General features: G+C 40.0%; 1 protein-coding gene across 9 annotated transcripts in view; it reads right to left on the bottom strand.

Annotated features, from left to right (window-relative positions):
• Nucleotides 1–1,116, bottom strand: part of BRSK1 (BR serine/threonine kinase 1) — a 1,260,562-nt gene extending 1,259,446 nt beyond the window's left edge. For all 9 annotated transcript variants that reach the window (XM_044059120.1, XM_044059119.1, XM_044059121.1 and 6 more), the window contains exon 1: nucleotides 582–1,116. In XM_044059120.1, coding sequence (XP_043915055.1) covers nucleotides 582–690 — 109 coding nt within the window. In that variant the 5' untranslated portion in view covers nucleotides 691–1,116. The remainder of the gene's footprint in view (nucleotides 1–581) is intronic.
• Between the last annotated feature and the right edge of the window lie 11,903 nt (nucleotides 1,117–13,019).

A 13,019-nucleotide genomic window follows, 5' to 3' on the forward strand; every position in this document is an offset into this window, starting at 1 on the left:
TAACCAAGGGGAATCAGTGCTCATAAACAAGGCACAGCATCCAGCCACACCAGCTCCGTTTATCCAGATGACCTAGCGCGAAGGAAAAAAAAAAACATGATGTATGGATTTTTTGTTACTGGCACCAGTCTGTCGCTCTGCAGCAGTGGGGAAGATAATTACTACACATATATCTCCATGTAACCAAAGGGGTTCATTGCTGCAAGGAATGATGCAGCTCGCCATGGGGAATGAAAAAATCAGATTTCCTGATTCCACAGCTGATACTATAATTTCCATCCTAATAGCACAATGTCACTATCAGACCATTTAATTTGGTTTAACAAATGTTGCAACAGATAAAGCAGCAACGATTAGTGCCCGAGCTGCAGTACGTGTGCACCCCATCACCTTGTGCTTTGCAGTGTCCCCCTCCCACCTCGATCATCATGAGCAGCGTCATCACTCATCTTTACATTTATATGTAACATTTATAAAATAAAGGGGGAAAAAAGATGAGAACATGGACAACACGGCAAGGACGCCTCATGCACCAGGCTTGAGCGTGCTGCAGATGCTGATCCAGTGCTCTCCTCGCTCACCTGTCTGTCCTTTGCCCAGAGTCTTCTCCAGCCTGTAGGGCCCCACGTACTGGGCATGGTGCTGCACCCCTGTCGGCTGGGCTCCACCTGCCTCCTTAGCACTGGACATCCTGGACTCAGCCTGCTGCTGCCACCGCTGAGCCTCCTTCTCTCAGTTCTCCTGCACAGAATATTTATTTAAAAAAGGCCACCTCTCGGCACTAGTCCCAGTCGAGATATCTTGATTAGCGGGCGTTTTCTAAGTCTGCTGCTCTTGGTATTATTTATAATTATTATTTTTAAAAGGGGGAGGGAAAGATCTAGGGTGGGGGTAAGGGGAGATGCTCCTTGCTGCTAGGCTCCTGGTACCAGCATCCTCCTCCTCCTTTTCTTCATCATCATCATCGCCGTCGTAGACCTTAAGCCGGGAGATTCATTCGCTCTGTCTCTGGTGCTGATGCTGATGCCCTCCTTTCTATTAATTCTCACTCACTCTCGCTCTCTCTCTTTCTCTCTCTCGCTGCAAGCTAGAGGATATTTCCCCCACTACATCAGCATCCGGGGACTCAGCGACACAGCGTTATGCTGTTAATGGTGTTAACCCTTTCGTTGCAGTATATATCAATGCAACCTGCAGACCAAACTCGGAAGCTGATAGGCTCGTGGTTTCACACCCTCAGATGCATTGACTGACATCCTTTTTCTTAAACTTTGCTAGCCAGTTTCAGGGTGCAGAATCTGCCACATACAGAAACTGGGGTCTAGAAGCTTAACGTACATAGTTTTTTGTTGGTTTGCTAATAAAAGAACACAAGTTAGGCATTTATGAATAATAAGCATGTATGTATATGTGTATGTGTTCATTTCTAACTGGGATAGAGCACTGATCCACATGTACCATTTTAAGATGCAGCCCGGGGAAACAGAAATAAATTGTTAGACATTAACAAACTTTGCTCTTGCATAGCTGTTAGGTAAATATTTTACAAATATATATATATATATATATATATAGACGAACACTGCAGTTCTTTGAGTACGCTGTCAGCAAGCCGAACTCATATTACAACATGAAAGTACAGTACATGCACATTGTTTTATATAAATATTTATTTTATTTATAATTTCATTTCACTTTATTAACTAGGTAGAAATGCTGATCAAGATGAACTATTTTCAGGTTCACCCTAGAATAGTACAAAACAAAACATTAGGCTGCAAAACATTGCTTTATAGATGCAAGATACAAAGTTTCAAGAGTAAGAGGTAACAAACTTTTAAAGGTACAATAGTAAACTGGAGTACCATCTGTATACAGTTGCAGCATGTATACAATACATAAAATAAAAAGTTTTACATATATAATTTTAATTTTGAAAGTACTCTTTATTTATTTTGCAAATAATTTTTATCAACAAATAATTATAAAAGTTCATTTATTTTGAAGAAGTCCAGTCCTGACCCAAATGAAATGTTCACCCAGTCTTATTTATTTATTGGTAGACCAATTGATTTGTATTTATTTACCAAGGCAGAGCATAGATCCAGTGGACCAGTTACAGGTTCAGCCCAATAGTATAGAAAAATGAGCACATTATTACAAAGTAACAAATATTAAAACTATAAAAACAATAGTAATGCACATAGTAAATGCAGCAAAAATACAAGATCAGACAACCAAAATGTTAATCGATACATGTTTACAATAAAAAAGAAGAAAATGTATCAGAAATAATATTTACATATTTATCGGAATGTAAAGGTATTACATCAAATTGGGATAAATCTGTTAAGGCAAAATAGAGTGCTGGATGGAAAGGATTTAAGTTATGTTAACTGTTGAAGGCATTTGCATTTGGCTTCTCTATGGAGATTGGTTTTAAATTTTGAAATTAATTTTGTGCATTAATTTTCATCTTTTGAAGAGGGTACAAATTCCCATAGTTTTGGACCAAGAGTACAAAAACTGCAATTAGTGCACTGTAGCTTAGTATGGTGTGTTAGTATATGTATTCTAAGTGGATTCTCAAACTATGCCAGACAGCAAGGGATAGGAGTGTTAAATTAGAGACAGTAAAGTTCAGTGGAAATCATAACACTAAACTGAAATAGGTAATCTGGCAAGGACTCAAAGTTAAAAGGCAAAATCTCCCAAAAGAAGGGAACCACTGCAGGGTAAGTGCGCACTTAGAAATCACACCGGTAGTGGTGTCCTATAAAACATAGACCTGGTGCACACTTAGAAATCACACCATCAGTGGTTTCTATAAGACAGTGATATGGTACACACTTAGAAATCACACTATCAGTGGTTTCTATAAAACAGTGATCTGACGCACACTTGGAAATCACACCATCAGTGGTTTCTGTAAAACAGTGATCTGGTGCACACTTAGAGATCACACCGGCAGTAATTTCCTATAAAACAATGACAGGTGTGCACTTAGAAATCACACCATCAGTGATTTCCTATAAAACAGTGATCTGGTGCGCACTTAGAAATCACACCGTCAGTGACATTCTATGGAAAAATAGTGCTCTGGTCCACATTTAGAAATCACACTGTCAGTGATTTCCTATAAAACATTGACATGGTGCACACTTAGAAATCACAACATCAGTGGTTTCTATAAAACAGTGATCTGGTGCACACTTAGAAATCACACCATCAGTGACTTCATATGGAAAATAGTGCTCTGGTGCACATTTAGAAATCAAACTGTCAGTGACTTCCTATGGGAAATCATGATCTAGTGCACACTTAGAAATTACACCAGCAGTGATTTCCTGTGAAAAAAACAAACAGTGATTGGCATTAGATTCTTCCACTTTTTGTGTCTTAGGCACTTGACACTTGAGGAAAAGTAACAGCAATGTGAAGAGGAGACACTTTTGCTGATCACTACATAGCAGATATATTGGTTATAACAAAAATCTAGTTGAAATCATACATAAAATGGTGAAGTTTCCTCATCAAGAGTATATCTCCAGGCAAGATAAATGCCATAATGGAGGAGGAGCAGTAGCTACTCATATTAAGAACCACCTCAAATACACCCTTTCTAGTAAACAATACCCTTATGGCATAAACAAATAAACCATAATAACCACCAATCCTTCAAATTGCTGGGCATTTATGTTCTTCCAATAAAGCAGCACAAAATACTAGAATACATCTTATACTGGTTACTGGAAAACACCACCTCAGAGGTTATTTGTGCTAGAGATACAAACACTGACTGAACTAACAACACCAAAATGAGTAACCAAATATGATTACATCACATTAAACAAATAATTATGTCCCTAATATAACTGATAATATATATGACAGGCACTTTATCCAAGACTGGGTGTTCATATCACAATACCCAACTATTTAACATACTCAGACTTATTACTGTACACAGTCTTTTACATGCACCACGAAAATGTCCAGCACTAAATGAAAACCTGCAGCCCAACTCACCAGACAGAGACCTTTGTCCAACCAATAAACTCTAAGTAAACATAACAAAGTCTAATAACTCAGCAGGTGACTCACAATACTCCCATTATGTACTTAAACACTGAAACACCATCCCAACATTCCTAAAACAGACCATTCAGCTTTCCACCTTCAAGCCCTTACTAAAACATCTAAACTGCATGTGGTTGTGCATATGCTCCTCACATGGGTATCTGTATTTTCCTTTGTCATCTCATACTCCCATTCCCTTTATAACCTCTATCCCCTTCTGCACAACAAACATTTCTACCACTCCTCCTCAGTTACCTTCCTAACTTAATCCCCACTTTACATTTCAGTTTCTTTACAAACTTCCTACTTTATCCATTTTCTTCAAATACTCTCTTATAACCATGATATGTGTCAGTATGGACTCTAGAATTTTTATCCCCCACCATCTTTCACTCATTAGCTATACAAAATATCTATACAATCTCTCTCTCTCTCTCTTTTAGCTTTAATTATCATCTACCTAGGAACTAATGTTTCACACTCCTTACCTCCTAAAATGTATACTGTAATCCTCCTTGTGAAGATAATGAAAACACTGTCATGTGTGTTAGCATGTATGGCAGAAGATTTGTGTATATTCTCAGATCAACTTGTATTGTAATGTATGCTGGGATGTCTAATTGTGAAAATGTAAATACGTTTTCAAAATGTTAAGTATTTCCCTGTTTATACAAAATGTTTAAAGAATCTGTCAGTGTTTTGATACATTTCTAATTGCATGTTTGTTAGGGAGGTTCTGAAGTACAAACTGTCTGTAGAGAATAAGCTGATCAGTAAGTGATATCATTAGAATGTTCCTGGTTGTTATGTGATGATTTGAAGTGATGATTAACAGGAAAAATAACTTTTTCAAACAGCTGATTGTTATTTTTAAAATAAGGCAGTCGAGACTGTTAACCTGGACTATACAAGAAACTACTGTCAGTTGAAGGGCAGTTAATTAATAAGCCTGCCTTTGTCTTGCTGTTATGTTTTAGATTAGATCTGGGAAAGTATTCTCTAGTTAGAAGTTTAGTTATTTAGATAGAGTTTTTCTAAGATGATGGACTTCTGTCCTACAGTTTAATTTTATATTTCTGGTGATTTAATTCTGGTGTTTATTGAAAATTATTGATTTACATTCTTGTAATAATTTTACTTATTATTAAATGTTTTTCATTACTTTACATTGTGGCTGGACAATCAGTGTGTTCTTTAGAGATTAGAGAGTGTTGCACCTGTTTGATGCTCCCAGGTCACCTATAATGCCTGGTTACTTCTATTCATAGCTATCATTTATTTTGATATTTAATTTTTAATAATGGATCACCCTTTGAAGGGTGTTTACACCTGTCTGACTCTGACAGCAACATTTGCCATTTGTATTGGGGAGAGGACACAGCACAAAATCTGTGTTAGGCTTTCCATAAGTGTTTGAGTGTGCGTGATTTGAATTTATTTTGAGTGTGAGTGAGTCAGAGATCTTAAACTGAAACACATTGCTCTGAAGTGTATAATAAGGGATTGCATTTGGGGTGGACAGAGGTATATAATCCAGTCAAATAGAGTGAGTTCCTGTTTTGCTCTTAAGGGAAATTGTGGAATTTTATCTTGTGTGCTCTGTGCTTTGGTATCTTCCGTGAGTCTCCCACACTCCCACACTGGAGTCAGTGGTGAGGATTGAGGCTCCTTAATTACTGCCCCTGGTTTTAAGTGGGGGTATGTTACATTATTGGTTGGTGTCTGGTGGGATATTAACTGGATGTCACATTATTGGTGGCAGTCCAGTGTGATATTAACTGGATGTCACACTACTGTTGGCAGCTTAGTGGGATTTTTATTTGGATTTCAGTAGCCTGTGGGTAGTTGTCATTAAGGTGTGCACTCTTGACAGCCACAAGGTAAACATTCAGAATTTCAATCCACCACAGTTTTATTTATTTATTTTTTTTTAGTTAGATAGTCAGGAATAGCAGGCAATGATGTCAGCAGATTTTAGCAAGCTGACAATGATCCAGTTGTCTAAGGAGTGTGAAGCCAGAGGATTGGTGCATACCAACCTGGCCACAGAAGCAATGATTTCTGCCTTGGTTGCTGCCACAGTTCAGACCAGCCATTTGGAGGATATCCAGTTTGGAGTTGGTGATGTTCAGCCTCCTGAGACAAGACAGTCCACATTTTCTTCAAAGGACCTGAGAATCCATCTGGAGTTAAGGAGATTGGAACTGGAGGATGAGGAGAAGTGGCACCAATATGAACTGGAGGCCGAGGAGCAAATGCGACATCTGGAGGCTGAGAAGTGAATGCAACTTCTGGACTCTGAGGAGAAACTGCACCTGGAGGCCAAACACCTTGAATTGGAATCAGCAGAGAGATTGAGGCATTTAGAAGTTGAGGACAATGAGAGATAGCACCAGCATGAAATGGAGTTTCAAACCCTTTGAAAGGGTCATGGAGGTAATGGGGAATGGAATAACCAGACCCCAGAAGGTGTAAAGGTCAGTAAACTTTTCCTCAGTACAGGAACTGGGATGACTTTGATAGTTTTATTCATATTTTTGAGAGGGTATGTAGACAATATGATGTTGACCATGAGCTGTGCATTCGGCTCCTGACTCCCTTACTCCACGATAAAGCTGTTCAGGCCGTAGCAAAGTTAAATGATGTAGATTGTTTGAATTATGACGAAATGAAATTTTGTTTGCTTGACTGTTTTAAACTTACACCTGAGGTATATAGAAAAAAGTTTTACGAACACAGATGCAAGGCAGATGAAAGTGTCTGTGATTATATTTCTGACTTAAGTACTTACTTTCACAGATGGGTGAGTGGGTGTCAGGTCACCACTTCTGAGGGCTTGGTAAACCTTTTGGTGAGGGAACAAGCCCTCAGTACTTTGTCTGATAATACGAGAGTCTGATTAGCAGACCATGAGTGTAACTCTGTGGATGAGTTGGAGAGAAAAGGGGATCTCCATTTGGCAAGCAGAGCATGACTGCATAAGAAAGGGATACCCAGTGTTGCACATGGATGTAAGGGAACCCGTGGAGTGCAGTCTAAACCACTCCAACAGAGTACACCAGTAACAGGGAAAACTACTAATCCAAGTGCACAGTTAGGGATTAGATGTTTCAAGTGTAACCAGAGGGGACACATAGCAGCCAAATGTCCATCGAGGCAAGGTGAGAAACAGAAGTTGAGGGAGCCAGTAAGTGTGGATGACAAACTGCCAGTGGTAAGTTGTTTAGAAATAAATGGAGTGCCAGATTATCACCAAAATGTACATTCTATCTTAGTAGACGGTAAACAGGTAACTAAGAGCTAAGAGGGACACAGCTTCTGATATAACCATTGCGTGGCCTGCAGTGGTTAGAGAAGAGCAGTACTTGCTTGGGCAATCCACACCAGTCAGAGCATTGGGAGGGACCCTATTCCAAATACCTTTGGCTAGGGTTCATCTTGACTGGGAGGGTGGAAGAGGAAGCAAGCAAGTAGGTGTGTTTGAGGATATTTCTTGCAGATGTCCTCATAGGGAAGGACTTTGATGAGGCAGTACCTTGTGTACATGCAGTGGCATGCAGTCAGGCTTGGAGAAAGGCATGTAGGTCTGGTAGTCTGGAAGAGACCCAGAAAAATCTCATACCTGAAGATGGGACTGGCATGATGGCTGTTTCAGAGAAGGTGCTATCTGGCAACAGTAAGTCTGAATGTGAGCCATAGCTGCTGGTGGGTACTGATGTTTCCTTGGACATGGTGACTGCAAGGATGGAGGTGAGTGATGGTACCCAGAGTGACAGCAAGACACAGCTGTCAGAAATGACTAGGCTTCCTGTGGAAGGGGAGCTCGGGAAGGTCACAAAGGTAGAGTTGAGACAGGCTCCACTTATGGATCTGAAGTTACAAAGCTTGAGGGAGATGGCTAAGGAGCTGGCCTGAAGCTCAGAAAAGAGGGGAGTATGTCTACTGGAACAAAGGTTTTTTGTATAGAGAGTGGACTCCTGGAGGTGGGCTAGAAGGTGAAGTAATACGGCAGTTGGTAGTGCCTAGAGCTTACCGTCTGTCACTTTTAGCCATAGCACGACATTCCTTTTTCAGGTCATATGGTCATAAGACATATTAAAAGATGTATTATGCAAAATTTCTATTGACGTGGGATTGCAAGGGATGTGGTAGGATATTGTAGAACTTGTGAACAGTGCCAAAAAGTTGGTAAAGGAGAGGACAAGGCTAAGGCTCTGTTAATGCCTTTGCCTGCTATCAAAGAGCTGTTTCAGAGGGTGGACCTGGATATTGTGGGACCCCTGAGTACTCCAAGTTCTATAGGAAAGAAATACATCTTGATGGTAGTAGACTATGCTACCACATATCTTGAGGCTGTGGCTCTGTCATCTATTGAGGCAGAGAAGGTGGCAAATGCTTTTCTAGAAATCTTCAGCAGAGTAGGTTTTCCATGGAAAATGCTGACTGACCGAGGTGCCAACTTCATTACAGGACCTACTGACTTGCTGTGGAAGCATTGTAGGGTGAAACATCTAAAGACCACTCCCTATCATCCCCAGGCTAACGGTCTTGTGGAGAGGTTAAACTCTACATTGAAGACTATGCTGCGTGTATTTGCAGACCATTTTAAAAGGGAGTGGGATAACTATTTGCCCCATCTGTTATTTGTGTACAGGGAAGTACCATAGGAATCTACAGGTTTTTCACACTTTGAGCTGTTATATGGGCATAGGGTGAGGAGGCCTTTACATTTAATTCAAGACGAGTGGGAAGGTGAGAGTGAATCTCACAAGGACTCTGTTGTGGCTTATGTTCTCAATTTTCAGACAAGACTTAAGGAGCTCATGGATTTAGTTCAAAAGAACCTAGCAGCGGCCCAACAACAAAAGAAGGTGTGGTATGACAGGAATGCTGGAGCCTGAGAGTATGCGGAGGGACAGAAGGTGATGGTACTTGTTCCTGTTAGACATAAGTTACAAGCAGCTTGGGAGGGACTCTTTGAGGTGGTGAGGAAAATCAATGACATGAACTACATGGTAAATTTGGTAGGTAGGAGGCAAGGGCACAGACTGTACCATGTGAATATGATGAAAGCTTATCATGACAGGGAGGCTGTAGTATTGGGCATTTGTAGTGGATGGCAGGAAGAGTCTGAAAGGGATATGGTAACCAATCTTTTAGGTGAGGCTAGGATTGACAGCTCTGTGGAAGAGATCACCATATCACAGCAGTTAATGCTTAATCAAGTCTGGGAGATAAAAACGGTATTGCAGGAATTTGGGGATATGTTCACATGGAAACCTGGGTGTACTGACTTAGTGCAGCATCATGTGGATGCAGGACTCCAAAAACATTTTAAGTAGGTTCCTTATAGAGTACCTAAGAGAGTGAAGCAGACTCTGAAAGAAGAAATAAGGGAAATGCTAGAACTGGGGGTAATTCAAGAGTTTAACAATCCTTGGGCTTCCCCAGTAGTGTTAGTACCAATGAAAGATGGTAGTGTGAAATTCTGTGTAGACTACTGAAAATTAAATAGCTGCATACCCCATACCGGGAACAGGCAAAGCCCTAGAATAGCTGGGCAGGGCTAGATATCTGACTGCTATTGATTTGACTAAGGGTTACTGGCAGGTACACTTGACTTCTGCTGCTAGAAAAAGGTCAGCTTTTGTAACCAATTAGGGATTGTATGAATTTACCAAGATGCCTTTTGAAATGAAAAATGTCCCAGAAACCTTCCAGAGGCTGGTAGACCATTTTATGGTAGGAACAGGGGAATATGCTCTAGCATACTTGGATGACATCATTATTTACAACTATTCATGGCAGGAACATCACCAACATGTTAGGGTGGTCTTGGATAGATTAAGTAGGGCAAGATTAACAATTAAACCCAGTAAGTGTCAAGTGGGTATGGCAGAGGTCACTAACTTAGGACACAGAGTGGGAAGTGGTAAAATTATGCCAGAACCTGTCAAGGTAGAAGCTATTCAAGTGTGGCCAGTTCCTGTTAATAAGAAACAAGTGAGAGCATTTATAGGGATAGTGTGGTACTATAGGAAATGTGTGCCCAGTTGCAGTACCATGGCTGCACCCCTTACTGACCTAACTAGGAGGAATAAACCAGCCAAGGTAGTGTGGACAACAGATTATGAACAAGCATTCTAAAAACTTAAAGAAGTTTTGGGAGCACCCCCTGTGTTAGCCAGCCCAGATTACAATAAAGACTTTATTGTACAGGTAGCTGCTTCAAATGATGGGGTGGGGGAGGGGGGCTGTACTTAGCCATGTTTCCACAGAAGGAGAAGAGTAGCCAGTGGTACATCTGAGCTGTAGACTCCAACCAAAAGAAGAGTGTTATGCAGGTGTGGGGAAAGAGTGTTTGGCCATAGTGTGAGCATTGCTCCAGCCCTACCTTTATGGGAGAAAATTCATTGTACTCACAGATCATAACCCTTTAACATGGCTTAATATGATCAGTAAGCAAAATGCCAAGTTACTGAAGTGGAGCCTAGAATTGCAAACATATGATATGACAATACAATATTGCAATCGAGTTAATAACGCCAGTGCGGATGGACTTTCCAGGACAGGAGTGGGGTTAATATTCCCAGGTAGACTCATTTTTCTCAATCTTCTGTTTTCAAGGGTCATTTGAAAATCATGCTTGAGTCATAAGGGGGAGAAATGTGAAGATAATGAAAACACTGCCATCTGTGTTAGCATGTCTGGCAGGAGATTTGTGCATATTTTCATATTAACTTGTATTGTATGCCAGCATGTCTAATTGTGAAAATATAAATAACTTTTAAAAGTTGAGTATTTCCCTATTTATAGAAAATGTTTAAAGAATCTGTCAGTGTTTTGATATATTTCTAATTGCACGATTGTTAGGGAGATTCTAAAGAATAAACTGTCTGTGGAGAATCAGCTGATCAGTAGGTGATGTCATTAGAATGTTCCTGGTTCCTATGTAATTATTTGAACAGATGACTGACATGAGAAAGAACTTTTTCAAACAGCTGATTATTTTTAAAATAATACAGTTGAGACTGTTAACCTGGACTATAAAAGAGCCTGCTGAAGTCAGTTCAAGGGCAGTTAGTTAAGAGTTGCAGTCAGTTACAGTGCTGTTCGGTGGACACCCAAGAAAAAGGGCTCACCAAAAACTGTAAGCCTGCCTTTGCCTTGATGTTATGTCTTAGATTAGATCAGGGACAGTATTATCTATTTAGATTAGGAAAGTTTAGTTATTTAGATAGAGTTTTTCTAAGACAATGGACTTCTATTCTACAGTTTAATTTTTTATTTCTGGTGTTTATTGAAAATTATTGATTTAGGGCAGCCACGGTGGTGCAGCAGTTAGCATTGCCACCTCACAGCAAGAGGTTCTCTGGTTCGATCCTCAGCTGGGATGCCTTCTGTGCGGAGTCTGCATGTCCTCCCTGTGGTCGCCTGGGTTTCCTCTGGGTGCTCTGGTTTCCTCCCACATCCCAAAGACATGCTGTAGGTGGATTGGCTATTCTAAATTGGCCCTAGGCATGAGTGTGTGTGTGTGTGTGTGTGTGTGTGTGTGTGTGTGTGTGTGTGTGTGTGTGTGTGTGTGTGTGTGTGTGTGTGTGTGCTTTCCATGGAAGGTTGGGCACTGGGCTGGCAAATCGACACTGTAAAACGTCACTGCCAATCATGAACGGACAGGTGATCCGCTGTGGTGACCCATAACCAGGAAAAAGCCGAAAGAAGAAGATTGAAAATTATTGATTTACATTCTTTTAGTCATGTTACTTATTATTAAACATTTTTCATTACTTTACACTGTGGCAGGACAATCAGTGCATTCTTTAGAGATTAGAGAGTGTTTATACATGTTTGATACCACCCAGGTCACCTATAATGCCTGGCTGTTTTTGATCATAGCTATCATTTATTTTGATATTTAATTTTTAATAATTGATCACCATTTGAAATGTGTGTAGACCTGTCTGACTTTGGTGTCAGTGATTACCATTTGTACTGGGGAGGAGACACAGCTGTAAATCTGTGTCAGGCTTCCCATAAGTATTTGAGTGTGTGAGGTTTGAATTTATTTTGAGTGTGAGTGAGTCAGAGGTCTTAAACTGGAACAAATTACTCTGAAGTGTATAATAAGGGATTATATTTGGGATGGACAGCGGTATATAGTCCAGTCCCAGGAAACAGAGCATGTTCCCCTTGTGCTCTTAAGGGAAATTGTGGAATTTTACTCTTGCATGCTCTGTGCTCTGGAGTTTTCCATGACACTCCAACACTGGAGTCAGTAGTGAGTATTGAGGTTCCTTAATTACTGACCCGGGTTTTAAGTGGGGGATGTCACATTATTGGTGGCAGTCCAGTGGTATATTAACTTTACGCCACATTATTGGTGGCAGTCCTGTGGGATATTAACCAGATGTCACACTCCTTACCCATGTATTATAAGTTACACCTAATGTATAATGTCACCACAGAATAAATACCTATTTTTATCTTTGTAATATTTCAGTATAGGAAAATAACCTGCTTGTATCTAGATGTCTTAAGAACAATCTATGTAAAAGAATTTGCCTTGTCTTGAGTATCTTAAATGTATCTGCTGGAGATTTTCTCCTCGAGAATCCACTGAAAATGGACTTTGCCCAGTCAGGTTTTCCTGGTCAACAATAATAAATAAAGAAATAAATAAATAACTGAATTCAATTACTTCTGCTGGAATATTGTCTGACAGTATAAATGCCTATCCCCCAATCTTCATTACCTGGAATTAAAAAAAACTCATCAAAACACACAGAACTACCTAAAGGTATGTAACTTTAAAGCATATGTATAAAGAATCCATAAATCATCCAATACAACATGTAACCTGGAATCTTCTAGTAACTTATTCAACTTTTCCAAGGCAATAAATTGCTTATATTCTCATATTACAGGAAATCTGCACCTTT

The sequence above is a fragment of the Protopterus annectens genome, chromosome 17.part0 (genome assembly GCF_019279795.1).
Source record: "Protopterus annectens isolate FY-2018-M chromosome 17.part0, PAN1.0, whole genome shotgun sequence".
Taxonomy (NCBI): domain Eukaryota; kingdom Metazoa; phylum Chordata; order Ceratodontiformes; family Protopteridae; genus Protopterus; species Protopterus annectens.